The following is a 19,478-nucleotide window of genomic DNA, read 5'->3' as shown; positions in this document are numbered from 1 at the left end:
CCTGCCACACTGCTGGGAAATCTGAATTTCCCTCCCTTCCCCCTTCTCAGTGGATGTTGATAGAGGAAGTTTGGCCTCCCCGGCATTTTGGCCCCCGGTTTTCCCCTTTGCGATCGCTTCCAGCGTGGCATGATTCCGTTTTCTTTACTTGCCCTCAACTACTATTCTGTCGCAGTTTTTACTTTTCTGACTTCATTTCCCCCGTGTCCCTTTGACTGTGGGGTGACTGAACATTGATTTGGGAGGGGTCGAAGGACTCAGTCTTGGGGGCCCTTACTACATGTGCCTTTCAATGTCCTGCTTTGTTCTTGGCTCTGCTCCCTAAATTGCTGAATCCTTGGGAATAAATGTGGGTGGACCGCTTGCTGCCCGGTGTGAGCTGGCCATGGTTTCTCTTCACTGGGATCTTTCATTGCAGTTTGTTAAATTCAACTTACACATTTCAATTTTCGGATAATACTGCCGTGTCACAATTTTCTGGAAAAGCCCCACATCTCCAGGAATTTATAATGAGGTCCCATTAGTGACTTATAACCTCATGATTTCCTCTCCCTTCTCATTCTGAATCTTTGGACTGTCAACTTTCTCCCACTTCTGTGTGAGGGTTTTGAGAGGGAAGGAGGGAAAGAGGTGATACCCAGTGCCAGCAGTATGAGATGGGGGATGGGGGGCAGCAGGGCTGTTGGGTGAAAATAAAATTAAGTCAGAAGATAGGTTTTTTGGGTTTTTTTGAAAATTATGAAGCCCACAGCAGGTATATTTGATTTACAGCATTAGTATCTATTCAGCTTACATCTATAAAACTATGTGTGTGTTACAATCAAAATCTCCCCTGGGTGAATGAATTTCACTAAAGAAGAAATAAAAAGGAAAGAGAAACATTAATGTACCTTAAATGTGCCTTAGGCCTGTGGGCATGATTGTCATTGGCCTGCTTTCATTGCTTGTGGGCTCCAGACACACAGGAGGCCACAGCTTATTTTCATGATAGATTAGATGTTATTTTTATGAAATTAAAAAGAAAAAATACTGAGAAGTCAAAATTAAGATCACTTCAGACACAAGAAGACCCCTGTGAAACCTGCTGTTTCGATAATGGGTCCTGGGTCCTGGCCTTTATTTAGCTGATACAGATTGAGAACCAGTGTATTAGGGATCAGGTTCTCTCCAGGGTAAACTGGTTTTGAGAAGGATTTTGGCCTCTGATAGTTTGTCAGGACAGTAGTTTTTAACCTTTTTATGAATTAGGACTACCTTTGAGAATCTGGTAACAGCTCTAAACCTTTTCTCTAGAGAAATACAAGTTCATACAAACACACAAGGGGTAGGGGCTCATGGAGCCTCTGAAGCCAGGCCCTGGTTAAGAACTTTTGCATTAAAATTTCTTTCCTACCTACCATTAATACATGCCCTTTCCTAAAGTGTCTCACTTAGTATAGCCACAGATTCCTTCCTTAATTCTACTTAGGAAGTAATCAGCTTCTCCCCGTGAGCATGGGACCCAATGGTGAGAGGACCAGAGGCTGGGCAGCCACTGGAGCCCACAGAGATCTGGTGGTCAGGACCCTGGGTTCTGGCTCTGGGTTGGCCCCTAACTTGCTGTCATTTAAGTGACCCTTGCTTACTTGCTACACTTCCTACACTCCCCATCTGTAAAATCAAGTTAACAAGATCTATGTTACATGTCTCAGAAGATGATAGCAGAAATTCACATTAGAGGAGAGATGGAAAAACATTTGGAAACAAAAAGCATTTTTGCTCTTACCAAAGCAAGAATGCAGCCACTTTGCCGAGGCCCCATTGTTCCCTTGTCATTGCTACACTCCTGGAAATGTTCTTCTCAAACACTTAGGTGGGACATTCTTCTTTCTCAGACCCCTCAGACTAGCTAGAGGTCTGTCTCATGCATTGACCTTTTGACTGCCCCTAGATTCCAAACTCTGTTCTGCTTTCATCAACCACAAATATCAGGACTGAAGTTACAGCAGAGAAAAAAAAAGGCCTAGTTTCTTTTGAGCCAAAGAAAGTCCCATCACTTGTCTTTTCACATACTCCAGAGCCCACCCTCTCATCCAGACGCTCTGTCCCCTTCAGTCCTGGGAGACAGCACGTCTCTGTGACCTCTCCTGGTAGAGACAGTTTGGCATTTCCCCCAACCCCGAGTGATTTAGTCTGAATTCTCCCCTCATGACGCATTTCCTGGTACTCAGCGTGTCCCCTCCTGGTTGCCCCCTCACCACTGAAGCCGGCTTCCTCTCTTTTCATCTGATGCTTAACAACTGTCAGGTTACAACAAACATACTTCAAATCCACATTCTCCCAGTTGCCTAGCAACAACTTCCCCCCTGGATAAATCTGGATTTCCTGTAACAGCATACCAGGACTGAATACAGCAAGCCTGTATTGTCTGTCCACTGCTTCATCTGCTGTTCACCTCAGTCTGGATGCTTTTAAGACAGCAGTTCATCCTTCTACCAGCTCCCAAAAGCCATGTCATCCATGTAAACACACTTTGAACCAGAGACTACCTATTGACCCTTGTGTTAGGGAGATCCTCAGCTTAGAAATAATACTGTTTTCTAGATGGTCTTCTTGAATCAGAGAAAGTAAAACACAAAAATTTCAAGTCACAAAACATTCTTCTGTGTGCTGACAGAGTGGCACCTGTTTGATTAATCTATTGGGTCTAAAGCATCAGCAAATATTGCTCAAACAAGATTTTCTTAGTAGCTAATATGCTTTATTCTGCCCTAAGGAAAAAATATTACATAGTCCCACAGGACAGACATATTTCTTGTCCCTTGAGAACCCAAACGGAGACCTAGTATAGTCAGAATCTTCTTGACTGCCAGCTACAGTCTTCTGTCCATTTCTTTGAGTATAGATCAAGGCTCAGGGATCCCCCCATCCCCAAAGACCAACCATAGCTGATGGGAAATGGTAGAGACATACCCTTTCCATAGCCCTATTTATATATCCAGTCTTTCTTCGGAGGCCTAATCAGACCTTGAAATTGGGTTGACAGTGCTGAGCCCAGTTGTGACGTGGAAGGGTTACTTGTTATTTGGGACATCAAGAGAATTTGTTGGCATAGGAAGTACTGGTATGTGTGTGTGTGGTGTGAGAGAGAGAGAGAGAGAGAGAGAGAGAGAGATGATACTTGCCATTTTCGTCTATGACCTTTATTTCCAGAAATGTTTTTACATTTCCATTCAAATAAACTTATAGTCTCTTCTGGTTCTTTTGGCAGGAGCAATCCATGTGAATTTGAATAGATAATGGGGGAGGGAACCAAAGGAAGAGGAGAGCCCTGGGAAAGTTATTTCATAATTTATGGCAACATCAGTCAGATAGTTGGTGGCCAGATATGTATGGAGGGCTCCCTAGGGGGGCCAGGCACTGTTCTGAGATATAAGTGGTAACAGAGATGTGAATCCAAGACCCTCATCATTTACTATCGCCACTGGAAAGAGCCAGGGAAAGAATTGCAACTATGGTACCAAGCACATAGCTAGAGCTCAGTAAACATTTGAATAACGAATATCATTAAATTATTAAGATCAAAAAAGAAAATGTTAACTAGACCCAAAAATGCATCTCAAGCTGTTGTTTCTCCTATTCCCTCTCCCCCAGATTCCTGGTCTTGTTCTTATCTGGCTCTCTCTAGTCACTCTCTCTTCACATTCCTCTCTCCACCTGGAATTCCTGGCTCTCCCCTTCCATCCACAAACACTGCCCTCACCCTCAGGATCATCACCTTTTCTTCTCTCAAACATCAGCTCAAGTGTTACCTTCCCCTTCCCCGAGTGGAACTGACCACTCCCTTCCTATAAGTCACCATCATATCTGTAGAGACATACCTCATGAAACCTAAAACCTCAATAGGCTCTGTCTTTTTGCTACTAGATTTTAGTTAATTTACTCATTAATTAATATAAAATATTTATTGAGCATCTACTGTGTACCGTGCCCTGAAGATACTAAAAAAAATAAAAATAAAGCCTATTTTTATGCTTACTGAGTTTACAGTATAGTGGAAAGACAGATACATTAAAAATAATAGCAAACCAATATAAAAGTGACAAATGGATGCACTGAGAATTCTAGTAGCAGCTAGGAGGAGCACCTAACTCATGGGGAAGGAAGGCCGGAGGACCATGGAGTGAGGGAAGGAAGGCTTTCTTGAGAAGCTGAGGTGGTTTCAGATGAGTTGACTCTGGCCACTAGGGGTGATGGTGAGGATGAAGTGGAATGGGGTGAGTTGGCCGTTTTATTTATTTGGCTCTAAAGTAATGGGTGTAGTTGCTTTGCAGAGGCCTACAAGAATGTTTGAGACCTGAAAATAAAAAAAATCATGGCTCTGAAATACAAAGAAAATCTTTAAAACCAAAATCAATAAGCATTACATTGAATGTTTAAGGAAGGTAATACTATTCAACTTTATTGTTAAATTTCGTGTTCATAAAATTTGAAATTCAAAAAACTAGTTTATAGTTCAGGTTTTCCCACTTTGCAAACATTCCTAAGTATTTGCAATGATTGCTGAGAAATCAGATCATTCATTAAATGAATGAAGCCAAATAATTTCAAAAGCAAAATTAGGAGCCCTTAAAAATGCATAGAAATCGGCGCCTGGGTGGCTCAGTCGGTTAAGCAACTGCCTTCGGCTCAGGTCATGATCCCGGGGTCCTGGGATCGAGTCCCGCATCGGGCTCCCTGCTCTGTGGGGAGCCTGCTTCTCCCTCTCCCACTCCCCCTGCTTGTGTTCCCTCTCTCGCTGTGTCTCTCTGTGTCAAATAAATAAATAAAAAATCTTAAAAAAAAAATGCATAGAAATCTATCTATATTGATATGTGGATATAGATACATATAGATATGACAGAGACACAGGTGCTTTTCAGTGTGTTGAATTTGATGCAGAATGGAGTTTTAAGACCAGAATGTGCCAGAACCTATGGAAGTAAAGGAAAGGTGATAGAGAGAAGACACCCACTTAGGCAAAATACAGCCACAGATCATCTCCAGCCCACAGCCATGTGAGGAAAACAGACAACAAACTCACAAAGAAGGGGAAGTAATTAAAAGCAAGTGAAGCTGTTGACTAACTCATGTCCAATCTCTTTGGACACATGAATGTGACAGTTCTTTATTTCCCATGCACTGGGTTTTTAGCCCCTCTTAGGTCCCTTCCTATTATGTAGGACCTGGTGATTTTTTATCTGCATAGCTCTTAGGACTCCAGTCCTGATTCCAGCTTCCTCCAGTTTTCCAGATACCCCTTGGCTACCCTCTTTGCAAAGAGGGGGCTCATCCTGCCCCACACTCAGACCCAGTACTAGTTCCTAGGTCTCCCGGCTAGGGATTTGGACAATGGGATGGGGATGGGGAAGAATCAGTGATGACTTTCAGGCTTTTAGCTTTGGTGACAGGGGAGAAGGTGGTGCCACCAGCTGAAGATGTGTGCACAGGAGCAGAAAGTGGTTTGGGAAAGGTGATGTGATCAGTTTAGGATGAGTTGGATCTGGGCAAAGTTCTAGCAGATGGCTGGGGGTTAGAGGTACAGATTTAGAAGTCACCAACAAAAAGGTAGCAGATTAAATGATAAAGAGAATGAGACTATCCAGGGAGAGTATGCGGAGTGAGAGGAGCAAGGCCACGGAGCCCCTTAGGAACCTCAGCACTGAAGGAGAAGGTGGAAGCAGAGGAGCTCATGGGCAAAGCAGAGAAGGATCAGAGCAAACCAGACAAGAGCAGTGTCACAGACATCGAGGGGTGAAAAGGACATGATCAAAAGTGTTGAGAGAAGCAGAGAGGTCTGAAAAGACAAGAACCAAAAGTATCCATTAGACTTAAAAACTAGGAGGAAACTAGGGATTTAACTAGAATGTTAAAGTGTCTTCATTGGGTGGTGAGGTTGGAAGACAGGAGGGTTGGAGAGAAATTGAAGTCACTGCACATGGACTGCTCTTTCAAGAAGTGTGGGAATAAAGGTTGGAGGAAGGCAGTTAGACTGCAGGTACAGGGGAATAAAGCATCAGAAGTAGTTCTTTCTTTCACATGGGAGGATCTGGAGCACATATATGTGATAATAGTGAAGGGAAAGCTGAAGATACATCAGTGAGATTCTTGAAGGTAAACTTCATAAAAGGAGGATTTTGTTTTGATCATTGCTATATCCCCCAGCCAATGGCGCACAGCGGACAGTCTACATATTTGTCAAATGTGTAATTATGTTATTTAGAAACTACAGTTGGCTGCAACAGAATGCTGAAAAACAGTGGCTTTCATAGTCCTCCCAAAGCAGAGTCCTATGGTGGGTCATTTAGGAGTGGTGTGGAGGCTCCACAAATTTTCTCAAGAACGCAGGCTCCTCTTCTTTTCCATCACTCATCCTTAGCATGTGCTTGTCATCTGGTGATCCTAAGATGTCTCTCTACCTCCCCCAGCACATCAATGTTCCAGGCAGGCCAGGGTCCTCCTTTAATAGGTCTTCCCCAAAATCCCCACTGGGTGACTTCTCCTGGTATCTTATTGGTCAAGATTTTGTCACATGACTATCCCAGGTACAGTGGAGGCTGGGAAATGTAGTTTTTTAGCCAGGCATTATCACCATTAGCAAAATTAGATATAGATATTAGGAAATGTAGAAAGAAGTCCAGCCTGATGGAAGAGAAGCAAGAGAGAAGGTTAGAGGGGGAGCCACGTGTGTCCAGCGCTGGTATTGACCTTCTCTTCTGGAGGCAGTAGGGAGCCATGTAAGATCTTTGAGCAGGAGAGATGACATGGTGAGATTGATCTGTTAGGTAACTCAGGGTACAGTGTGAGGAGTGCACTGGAATGGAGGAATCTAGAGACAAGGGGCCAGCAAGAATGCTATTCTGATGAAAATGTTCTGGGAGAGAGGCAAGGAGAGTGTGAGCAAGGCAGTCCTAGTGAGGAAGAGAAAAAAGAGAGGAGAGAGTATTTATTTAGTATTCATTCATTCAGCTATTTATTTATTGTTGCATACAAAAAGCCTTTTTTTTTTTATTTTTAAATCTTTCTATTACAAAAATAAGTATAAAAGAGAGAATAACATAATGAACTCCCATGAATCCATCACACAGCTTCAGCTGTTTTCAACATTTGGCCATTATTGTTTAATCTACTCCTCACTTTTTTTCCCTGATATCTTTTAAAGCAAATCACAGACAACATATTCTTTCACCCTTACATACTTCCCTATGTATCTCTAACACATGGAAACTTACTTGTTTTAACAAAACCACAATTCTACCATCACACCCAACAAAATTAACAATAATTCCTTAATATTATCTAATACCCAATCATGTTCACTTTCCTCTGATTGTTAGAGCGGATTTGTTCAGATCAAAATAAAGTCCACACATGGCATTTTATTGGTGTATCTCTTAGATCTCCTTTCATCTCTAACAGATCTTATTGGAGTAGTCAGGAGGTGAATCACAGGAGTTGGTGATAACTTGCCATGGCACACATTTTTACCTGCTGGCTTCCTCCCTACCTACTGTTCTCAGCCCCACCCTCTCATGGAATTAAAGCAGGAATTAAAGTTCTTTGCCCAGCGTTCCCTGAAACTATTTTCAAGGAGTTTGAAAAGAAGTCCTGGCAAGACCAATGTCTAGGCCCAGTGTAAAGGTTAAGGAGAGAAGATGCTTCTCAGTGGTGTAGCTGCAAGGGTGGTTTTGCTGCTACTTCTTCTGGTAAATTGTTCTCCTGTCTGCTTTGAAGTCCTCATAACAAAGCCTTTCGTTTTACAGTTAGGAAATGAACCAGAAATGCTGATGTTCCGTGAGTGTTCCTGTATTCATTCTTCGGTATCAGGGCCAGAGAGACTGTGAGGGCCCCTGCCCCTAGAGCAGCGAGAAGGGAGGGCAGGACCACTGCTAGAAATGGGAGGTGGGGCTGCTCAAAACCTAACTCCACCTGCTTCTCAGCTGGGCTGCAGCTGGGTCAGGCCACCCATCATTTAGGAGAACCACCCTGGCAAATAAAAAGCTGAGGCTTGTGGCTTGTGGTCCACAGATCCTTGAGTCAGAATTACACATCTATCTTGTGAAAAATGCAGAGCCCCTGCAGACATGCTCAAGATGCCCACTTGAGTTTGAAAACCACCATCTTAAAACTTAGAATTCATTCCTAAAAGACACAGGATCAGTGAGTCAATCAGTTTTGAAACTATCAAGAATGAAGTAATTCATTCAGGACTTGAACTTGGTTTCCGGAAAACAAGTTTTCAACTGGGCTCAGGTTTGCAGCCAGCAAACTTGTGGGCTTCCACGTTGCCTGTGTGGGTGGAAAGTGCTTGAATAGTTTTGTGTTGTCTCATGGGCCTGGGGTCACCAGAACACTGCTGTCAACTGGGTAATCTGCAAGAAAACTTCTCTTCAAAGTTGCCAGCAGCAGCTTTGAAAGAAAGATGATATAACTAGCCAAAGCTTCCATATAAGAAAGTAGTGTTGAACAGAGGAAGAGCCACAACCTACCTGAAAAGCCTCAAAGGGAGCAGAGATGTGAACAGTGAGGAAGTGAACAGTGAAGAGCGTGTCCGCAGAGCCCAAGGTGCTCAGATGGGCACCTCAGCACACAGTCTTCCTTTACAGTCCAGCAGCTATGTTGGTTTCCTTCCTCCAGGAGGCTTGTTTGGTGTTGCTAAAGCAGCAATCAGAATCACTTTGGCATATTTAATGTCACTGTGAAACTATTTGTGATTGACCAGCTCAGCAGGAGCTGAGCCTGGAATCAGACTTGGAATAAGAGCTTTTGATTTTCTCAATTAGATAAAACAAGTGTTTGTTTTTTAAGATTTTATTTATTTATTTGACAGAGAGAGAGAGACAGCGATAGAGGGAACATAAGCAGGGGGAGAGGGAGAGGCAGGCCCCCAGCCGAGCAGGGAGCCGGATGCGGGGCTTGATGCGGGGCTCGATCCCAGGACCCTGGGATCATGACCTGAGCTGAAGGCAGACACTTAACGACTGAGCCCCTCAGGTGCCCCAAAACAAGTTTGTTTTTTAAAGTAATCTAGCAGAAGAGGTCCTGTGATCAGGAAAAAAAGGGAGGGAATGTTTTTCAAGCATACAGGAGATCAGATAGCACCCATGTGTACATGTATAACTTATATATGTATGTATATACACACATATATATTTTATATTTTTTTCCTATCAATTACAGCTTCCCACACTCCTAGACCGCAGTTCTCGAGGTATCAATCTGAGATCCTGGGGAAGAATATTTTCTGATATGTCACCAAGAATTCAAGAGGTAAGCAGCCTAATGATACTAATGATAATGTTATTATATCTTTCCACCATTTTACCACACTTACTATATCAAACAATTTAATTGTACCTCAGACCTGTTCAAGGAGAAATACATTTGAACTTTCTATTTAGCAGTTACAAAGCGCCTGTTCAGTTCCTAAATTATCTGTGCTTCTAGGTTGGAGGCAAAAAATAGGGAACCATCTTTCTGATTTCACATCTAGGAAGAAATGCCACCATGTCTTGTGTGGCAGGTTATCAGTGGACTTACACTGAATCTAAGTCCTTCCAGTATTGATGTGGTCCATCCTATTATGCTCTTACAATCCACCTAAATCTGTACTGCTAATAGTGCTTACAGACATTATTTTAAAGTGTCTTAAATATATTGACTCATTCCAACACCAAAAAAAAAAAAATTGACATTTTTGTGTTGTTTTGTGAAAGATGTGCATGTTTCTGTTAATATCTGGTTGGACAAGCCTCTACCTGTATAGAAATTGATTCTCCACTCAATAGATGAGAGGTGTTGGGGGCATAATGATGAAGAGACAGGTATGGTCACTACCCTACTGAAACATACAATCTAATGGGGAAGAGCAGTGTGAAATAAACAATTACCTTCGAGTGTGATGTGTATTATGAAAGGGAGGCAAAAGGTGAAGCATAATTTTCCCCATTTTCCCCTCCAATATTCTCAGCTGACTTGGCTTAGCCAACCTGGAAAATTGCATTGTGGATTTGTGTTCATAAAACTAAGTTCAACCTGGGGCAGAGTGTGAGTGTTGCTGTGCAGCGAAAGTTAGAGAAGGGCCCATTGTACTGATGGCCACCTGCTCTAGTGGGAGTCTCTATTTAACATTCTTTTCTTCATGAGCATTTAAAAAATTCTTATCAGTATAATGGGGCTGAAAATGATAGAGAATGTGAAAAAAAAGTCCCCAAATCATATCAACACTCCTCAGTCTGTGTGGGAGTTCCAGAAAGTTTCTTGCCTGTCTAGATAGCAAGTGTAAGCGTTGTGAACTAGGTTGTAGCAGATGGCTCCGTTTATATTAACTGATACTAGACCATTTGACCCCAGAACAGCCCCTTCATCTCCAAGTGCTTTGCTTAAATGAGCAACATAATAATGATAATAACCCCTTACAAGACTGTCATGAGACTTACTGTTGTCGAAGCAATTTGAGATTCCAAGTTTATTATTGAAGACTAGACTGTGATTATAGGCATGACTCACAGTGTGGATCCTCCACAGCGCTTGAGTTTCAGAGGGCAAGTGTTGGCATGTGGACAAAGACAGGGATGACAGGTAAACATCACTTATTGAAGTAGGGGAACTGTTTTCAGTCTCACCTGACCGAATCCTAAGGCTTTTTTAAATTCCCGAGTGCCTTTGAAAATTAATAATAAGTGTGTTTGAGGAATAAAAGCAGCACTGTTTTTATCTTGCATATTCCCCTAAAGCAAAGCCAGATGACATATGGGTGCTGAGACCCTGGCAACTCTGGCAACCCGCAACTTAGTTCTCAGCATTACAGATCTACCTTCAAAGGATGAGTCCAGCAAGGGACATGGGAACTTATATGGAGAGGAGAAGACACCAGCCTCTTCTTAGTTTGGTGCAGAATTTAAAGTGTTCTTCCAGGGGCGCCTGGGTGGCTCAGTCGGTTAAGCACCTGCTTTTGGCTCAGGTCAAGATCCCAGGGTCCTGGGTTTGAACCCTACCTCGGGGAGCCTGCTTCTCCCTCTCCTCCCTGCTGCTGCTCTCTCTTGCTATCTGTCTCTCTCTTCAATAAATAAATAAGATCTTTTTTAAAAAATAAAAATAAATAAATAAAGTGTTCTTCCAAGAATGAAGACTTCATCTATCCTATATTTGCTTGGGTTTTAGCATACACAGACACACACACATACATAGAAACTACAAACCACACATTTCAGGGAGATGGAAGAACTCACATTTGGTAAAATTAAGCTAATAAGAAGATAATTTTCCAAATATAAGAAACTAAATTCTAAATTACTTGGCCAAAGAAATTTGCTGTGATCTTGCTTTTCTAGGACAGAGCCATTCCTCCATCATTTTATTTCCCCCTTTTTCCCCAGTATTCCCATCCTGATAACAGAACCCAAGAACTGGCTTACAAAGAAATACTCCCTCCATTTGTCCAAGGACACATTCCCAAGGAATTCAGATAAAGAGGCCTAGAAGGAAGAAGTGATATTAAAATACTTTGAGATTCACTCTTTGTTTATCCTTAAGACTCTTTCTAGTTTCCTTTTAGGCTCTGAGTAGATGCATAGGTTTTTATTTCACAGTTGGATTAAGAATTGCTGAGAATATGCATGTTTTCTTTTAAATGTGGAAGTCAAAGCATATGTGGAGGTCTCCCCATACTTTGGAGCTCTGGAATCACAGTGATTATGATTCTAACTGCCTTAAAATAACCTGAAGCCTTTGCCTTGCCCTAGTTCATCCATCGACCGAGTGTTCAAGACTTGCTGTGGGTGGCCAGGCCTCTCATGCAGACTGGCGGTCCAGAGACCTTCACACAGCTGATGAGCATCCTGTCTGATCTCTTGTGTGGCTACCCAGAGGGAGGAGGCTCTCGAGTGTTCTCCTTCAACTGGTATGAAGACAATAACTATAAGGCCTTCCTAGGGATTGACTCCACAAGGAAGGATCCTATCTATTCTTATGACAAAAGAACAAGTAAGTTTTCTGAGTCATGTATATAAAATGGCGTCTCATGTTGGTGAAGCTGATGGTTTAACACTTCCAGGGAAACCCAGTCCTGGGGTTAAGTCAGTCTTGTTGAGGGGCCTTGGGCAGAGAGGCTTCTGCTCCCAGAAAGTCCATTTCCCCTTGTAGGAAATGGGCAGTGCTCCTAAAGAATTCTGGATATGAGCCACGGAAAGAACTGAGACCCACTTGGAAAGGGAACAGAGAGGACATTTCCCACTGATCTGATTGAACTAGGGTTAAATTCTAGAGGAAGGGAAGAAAGATAAATGAGGAGACAATCCAGAGTTGCAAGCAAATCTCAGGTCAGAAGGGCCCTGGCAAGTAAACACGGCTGCGGGATGTTTTTACAAACACAGTGCAGTGAAAATCTGTGTGTGCAGTGCTGAGTTACATTCCAAATGGCAAGTCCCTGGCAAGCCATCTTTCCCACCTTTTATTATTTTGGGAGGGGGAAGCTTCTGTGGGGTAAAGGAAGGTGGGGTGGGGAAGAAATGCAACTGGGTGACCTTTGAGTTAAAAACTGAAAAGAGGCAGCAAGGCACGCACCAAAATTAGTTGGGCCCTAAGATAGCCCACATGACAAAGAAATTAAGTAGCTATGTGAAGGGAAATTATGGAGGCTAAAGCTGAGATTCCAAGAGGAGGCCTTGTTTGGCCTCTTGTCCCTTTCATGTGAGAATGGCAGTAATCCCAGGCAGGCTTCAGAGCCTCCTTCTAAAGCAGAATAAACCACAGGGCAAGCCCCATTCTTTGTTTCTCTGATGAGGCCCTTATTGAGATGCACTGTGGCATTTTGTTACTTACTAATGATGAGCTTGTTATTGGTGGGGTACAGCCTATTAATGTAGGTTATTTGTCAAATCCTCCAGCATCGAGTTGAATGAGACCTGTGATTTGAACACACTAATGACTATGTTTAGCTCTGAGCAACGGGGAGTTTCTATAAAATCTGCCCCTTCTTTCCTGGCAGCGACCTTTTGTAATGCACTGATCCAGAGCCTGGAGTCAAACCCTCTCACCAAAATAGCCTGGAGGGCAGCAAAGCCTTTGCTGATGGGAAAAATCCTCTTTACTCCAGATTCTCCGGCAACACGCAAAATACTGCAGAATGTAAGGTCCCAGCTGGTCTTGTCCATTTTACCTTGGACCTCCGAGAAGAATGAGAGCGAGCGAGCGAGAGAGAGAGCACTAGCTCAGGAGCATGCGCCTGCTTGAGCTCTCGTAGTCTCCTGGTAGCGAGCCTTATGTTTATTTTTTGCTTAGAGGAGTCTAGGGTTCCTCCCCCATCCACAGTCATCATTGGAATGCTTTGTGCCCTTGTCCCTGCCTGGGCCCTCCCTTCTCTACAAAACCTAGGATGAGGTTTTCTTCCCCAGCACCAGAATTTTTTCCCTAATGGAAGGGCTCACAGTTCTCTGAATCCTGGCTCCCCGGAAGAGACAAAGGCAGGAAGGGAGAAGAGCATTTCCTTACAGGGAGTCCAGATCTAGTTGTAATGAGGCTCTGGGACAATGACATCGTCAGTATTACATGTGTCTCTGAGATATTAAGAAACTAGAATCTGGCAGTGTGGATTGCTAGGAAACAGCAGATTGTTCTGGGAAATATCAGTAGACTGGGAAGTAAAGACACTTCCTTGAAAAGCCTTTCCTAAACACTACGGGTTTATGACAGGAGCAGGGAAGGTACAATCAAAAGTTCTCTCTCACATTTTTCCTCCCTGTTCTTGTCTCTATCTGTCTCTGTCTGATTTTAGGCCAACTCAACTTTTGAAGAGCTGGAGCGCCTTAGGAAGTTGGTCAAAGCCTGGGAAGAAGTAGGCCCCCAGATCTGGTACTTCTTCGACAAGAGCACACGGATGGCCACAATCAGAGTACGGATGGCAGGGGGAGGGGGAGAGAAGGGCCAAGAAAATTCCATAAATTTCCTTTTCTCAGTAAAGGGTTGATCTGCTGGAGTTGGATCAAAATATAATAAGCAGGGCCCAAAGGCACTAGTTCTGAGAGCTGTCCCCAAGTGGAGTCACTGACTTTGGGTGGGAAGTGTTTCTTGAATTCTGGGAGAAATTAAAAATTGATCAATGGCTTCCTGAAGTTTCTTGCTTTTTTGAATTCACTTGAGGGCCTCAGATTCAAAGGGACATCTCCCCAAGCGGCCAGCTCTGTAACTGCAAATGTGGTTGAGTATGTCTGTCTGCTGTCATTTCCAGCTTTGCAAAGCCAGGAGATCAGAGTCTTATATAGCAGGGATAATTAAAAGAGAACAACAAAAAAAAAACGTTAAAAAAAAAAAGAAAGCTTCCTATATTACCATTTTCCCTGTCCTTCTTTCCCAACCCCCAACATTCACATTTTCCTTCTATAGAGACCTGTGTATTCAGGGGAAATGGGATATAGATAGGCATGCCTTATCATGGAAAAAAACCCACTAGATTTTTAGGGAGGCTTAATGTGTATCCCTTTTCATTAAAAATTGGAAATGGCCTGAAAACAAGACCAGAGATCCTGTGGAATTTCTAAATACTGTGACTGTGTTGCTTCCTCCCAAGGACACCCTGGAGAACCCAACAGTGAAAGCCTTTTTGAATAGTCAGCTTGGTGAGGAAGGTATCACTGCAGAAGCCGTGCTGAACTTCCTGGATAGGGGTCCTCGAGAGAGCCAGGCCAATGACGTGGCCAACTTCAACTGGAGGGATGTATTTAACATCACGGATCGCGCCCTGCGCCTAGCTAGCAAATACCTGGAGGTGAGGCATCTCCTTTTCCCCACTGATGAACCAGGAATTCTCACAGCTCCCAAACAGAAGTGGATCCTGTTCCCTAATAGCTTTTCCACATGTAAAACAGTTCCCTTTTCCCATGTCCGCCCTCCTCATGGCTCCCTGACTCCTCCTGGGCTGCTCCTCCTCCCTTGTAGCCTGTGAAGTAGTTTTGTCTGTCCTCCGCCCTCACTAGTGTGCCATAGATTCGATCATCATTGGCCAGAAACTGCAAGTTCTCAGGTCCCACTGTTTGCTAGAAACTCTCACCCCACAGCTTCTACAGGCGTATCATGCTCAATGTAGCTCAAAATAGATTTGTGTTCTCCTCCCCCATAGAACCTGTCTTCCTGAGGCATTTCCTACCCTGATCCCCAAATTATCAAGCCAGAGATTTGGGGGTCATCCTTGGTTACCTTTCTTCCTCACCTTCCACACAACAGCTGTTATTTATTGAGGGTCTCTTTGTGCCAAGGACTGTGCTCAGTGCTTTCCTACACAGTAACTCATTTCATCCTTGCCAGAGCTCCTCCATTAAGTGGTGCGCTGTTATCATTCTTATTTTAACAGATGCAGAAGCTGAGGCTTAAAGAGGTTAAATAAGATCCCATTCCATAGCTGTTATGTGTAGCAGATCGCATCCAGATCTGGGTGTGCCTGAATTCAGAGCCTGCCCTTCTGACCCCTCTGCTGCCTCTTTCATGTCCGGTCACTGAGGACAATTGTGCACCAGTTCCAACACATGATGGTTTTTCCCACACCACCAAGAGATTCTTCAACACCAGCTGGGTGTCCTGCAGTTCAACTCAATGCTGATGCTACCTGGAGATAACGTCAGGTCCCCTAGGTTAAGGACTCAGTCCCATGACACTGGTGCCCACCCCCAGTTCAGACACCACCCCCACTTCTGCCCACAGGTTTAGATGGCAGGTTCCCATGACCCCTTCTTGGATTCAATTAATTTGCTAGAGTGCCTCACAGGACTCAGAAACATTTTATGCATTAGATCACTGGTTTATTTTGAAAGGATATAACTCAGGAGCAGCCAAATGGAAGAGATATATAGGGCAAGGGATGAGAAAAGGGTGTGGAGGTTCTGTGTCCTGTCTGGACACACCACTCTCCCCAAATCTCCACATGTTCACCAACCTGGAAGCTCTCCAAACCCCATCCTTCTGAGTTTTCATGAAGGCTTCATTACTTAGGCATGGCTGATTAAACCACGGCCATCAGTGATTGAACTCAGCTTCCAGCCCACTCCCCACCCCTCCCCTCCAACCCTATAATCACATGGTTGGCCCCTCTGGCAACCAGTCCTCATCCTTAGGTGAGGTCCAAAAGTCACCTCATGAACATAACAAAACACACCTTAATGGTGTTCATCACTTAGGAAATTCTAAGGGTTTTAGGAGCTCTACCAGAAACAGACAAAGACCAAATCCATGTGTCTTACTATAAATCATAGTATCACACTGAGCTTTGTCTATCTCCTAGATATGTGTCAACTCCACCTCTTGCTTTTCAGGCTCTCTGAGTTCTGGAAGCATTGTCATCTCTCTGCCAGCCTGTTCCAGTGGCTTCCTCCCTGGGCTCCAGGGTCCCATCTCTGTTGGCTCAGGCCTCTCTCCCCACTGCCACCAGAGCTGCATTTCAAACATGCATCTGCTGTCATCACACTCATGCTTAAAATCTCACTGAGTTGGTCCCCAGGGAACACAAGTGCCTTCCACACCTGCCGCAGCCCGCCTGCCCAGCCGGCGCTCACTCGCACATCTGCTGCCCTGCCCCACTGGCCCTCTTGCCACCCTCAGACATACCCTGACTGCTCATGACTTTGCCCTTTGCAAATGCTGCCACTGATTACAGCTTCTTTGCTTAAACAAAAAAGAGAATTCATTGGTTGACCTAACCTGGAAGTTCCGGGGATCTAAGGACTGAATGCTGCCATGAGACCCTTGTGCCTTTCCATCTCATGGTTGTGCTTGCTTCTGCCCGGCTTCAATCTCAGCAAGGCCCTCTCCATTTGGTGGTGTATCAGCTGCTCACAGCCCTTGGTGGTCAGCTTTACCCCCAGAAAGTCTGCAGAAAGAGGGAGTGGCTTTGCCATAGTATAAGCAATACTCCCAGACAGTTTTCTGATTGGCCTGGCTCTACCTATCTCTGAGTCTCCGGGGGGATCATGTACTATGATAGGGAGGTGTAGGTCATCGCCCACCATGAGGTCAGGAAAGCAAAGTTAGCTTAATCTGAATCTCAGGGACTGGGCAGGATTACTGTGAAGTGGGGGAAGCTGTTTCCCCCAAAAGAAGAAACATAAGACAGAAAAGCCTGAAATGACTTTTTCTTCCCCATCTGTTGAGCTTCCATTCATTCGTTCTTTGAGACTCAGCTCTCAAATGTCACTTCTGCTTTCACCATAAGTTTAGCCATTCACTCCTCTGAGCTTTCTCTACCACATGTGTCCCCATCCCTGGCCATGTCACCACCATCCACCTGCTGTGGTTATAACACAGGCAGGGCTCTGGGAGGGGGTGTGGATGGGAGAGAAGAGCTCTACTGAATGGAGTTCAGTGGTTCTCACAGTGTTTTTGTTAGGTACATCAGGAGTAAAGAATATCTCTTGTCTTTTGTTTGACTTGACATTTGCTTGGTGACATAAAGGTCTCATTTCTTGTAGGATTATTTTTTCCATGTAGCTTGTGCTTCATGTAGTGCCAGGCACCCAACAGGTACTTAATATATACCAACTGCTTAGATGGATAAGAATTCAGTTTCTAGGGACGCCTGGGTGGCTCAGTCGGTTAAGTGTCTGCCTTCGGCTCAGGTCGTGATCCCAGGGTCCTGGGATTGAGTCCCGCATCGGGCTCCTTGCTCCACGGGGAGCCTGCTTCTCCCTCTGCCTCTGTCTCTCACAAATAAATAAATAAAATCTTTAAAAAAAAAAAAATTTCAGTTTCTAGAACCAGACTGCCTGGGTTCAAATCTCTGCTACTTGTGCTTTAGTTTCTGAATCTGTAAAATGGAGATATTAATAGTACTTACCTAATAGACTTGATTAACTGAGTTAATTCATGCAAAGTATTTGCATGACCAATGCCTGGAATATAGTAAGCACTTTAATACTAACTTATTAACAAAATACAGACCAACCAAAAATACTGCTTAAGAGGAGGACAATGACATTAGTGAAATCAGACCCAGCCACTGAGCTGTTCCTGATGCCCCTCAAGGGATTATGAGCTGCTAATTACATCCTGCCTCAGCCACCAGGATTCCAAGGGCCTTGCAATCCCATTAACCGAGCTAAGTGCTCCTAAGCAAAGGCCATGGTGGCCACCGGTCAGTGGTCTCCCGCAGGGGTTCCTAAGAGGGGTTTTGATGGAGGCAGAAGCCCAGCAGGTGATTATGATGAGGTTTCTGGTCTTCCTGCTCTTGCAGGGGTCAGAGGGGGGAGGAAACCAAGGGGGTACTGAACTGAAAGGTGAATGTAGGAGGGGGAAATGTGCAGTGAGGAAGAAACCAATCATTGCAATTGGTCCTGGAATGTTCTGCTTTTATTCTTGTGCTTCGGGAAGTCTGGAATAGCCTTGGAGACCCTCCAGCTCCCATCCTGTGGACTGCTCAATAGCAGACTGGGAGGAAAACTCTTCCCCGGTGGCTCTAAGTGTCTCTCCAGGACAGGGCAGCAAGTATGTTCCTTCACAGGCTTAAGACCTGACTGAAGCTCTCCTTTTCAGGAATATGCCTTGGACTAAAGAGGATTAAGAGCTTCCTCCTGGGTCAGTCTTGTTACCTACTTCCCTGCCTATTCCAAGAAAGAAAAAAAAAATCATTTCAGGACAGTTAAAGCAAAAACAGTCTTTTAAATGAAAATTATGTTGATCTAGGTCAATGTGGCACTCATATGTGATATTGAACAGTAACAGAAGCTCTGAGAACCAAGAGCAAAGACCTTTAAGCCTTTTTCTTTATAGGAAAAGGGAATGATTCAATAGGTTTTCTCTTCAACTAATAGAAAAGCTAAATCCCCTTCCTTTCTACTTGAATGAGGCCTTAGTTACTGGACATTCCATTAAGTAGCCTGGAGAGTTCCCATTCCCCTGGAGCCGCCTTGCTGGGTCACTTACAGGCCATGCTAGGCCACTGAGTATAAAACCTTCTCACCTGTGCAGTGAGGACAAATGGGCCTGAATCTCTGCTTCTTATGGACTATGTTACTCTAAGAAATTCACTTCACCTGCTAAAACTCAATTTTCTTATTGGTAAAATCCAGATAACACAACAGACCCCATAGAGTTGTTGTCAGGACAAAATGAGAGAAGTGTGCAGAGCACACACTTCATGCCATTGATAGTTAGGCATGTGTAAATTCTCAGCCTTGGGTTCTTGGCTGTTAGGTGGGGATGGTAATACCCTCCTTTCCAGGTGGCTGTGAAGGTGAACTGGGAGAGGGCTGGACGCATAGTAGAGATGCTCCATGCATGGCAGTTCTTCCCCTGAACCACATGAGTGTCTTCCCCTGAACCGTAGACTAAGTAAAGTCTTTGTCAGATTGAAAAACTTTGTGTAAACATTAACCAGAGACTATGAAACTATTCTCTATATTAACCTTAGTGAATTGGCTTAGAATCAGGACTGCCAGACCATTCCTAAAAAGACCCAGCAGGATGGCCCTGCCCTGGGT

The 19,478-nt window shown here is 44.0% G+C and overlaps 1 protein-coding gene across 1 annotated transcript in view; it reads left to right on the top strand.

Annotated features, from left to right (window-relative positions):
• Positions 1-19,478, top strand: part of ABCA4 (ATP binding cassette subfamily A member 4) — a 134,258-nt gene that overhangs the window by 24,032 nt on the left and 90,748 nt on the right. The window contains exons 7-11 of the mRNA XM_021690258.1: positions 9,199-9,288; positions 11,763-12,003; positions 13,007-13,146; positions 13,793-13,909; positions 14,585-14,782. Of these exons, the coding sequence (XP_021545933.1) occupies positions 9,199-9,288; positions 11,763-12,003; positions 13,007-13,146; positions 13,793-13,909; positions 14,585-14,782 (786 nt within the window). The remainder of the gene's footprint in view (positions 1-9,198; positions 9,289-11,762; positions 12,004-13,006; positions 13,147-13,792; positions 13,910-14,584; positions 14,783-19,478) is intronic.

Source organism: Neomonachus schauinslandi, chromosome 4 (genome assembly GCF_002201575.2).
Source record: "Neomonachus schauinslandi chromosome 4, ASM220157v2, whole genome shotgun sequence".
In the NCBI taxonomy this organism is placed as follows: domain Eukaryota; kingdom Metazoa; phylum Chordata; class Mammalia; order Carnivora; family Phocidae; genus Neomonachus; species Neomonachus schauinslandi.
The sequence above is the reverse complement of the archived record's forward strand: the minus strand, read 5'-3'. Positions and strand labels throughout refer to the sequence as shown.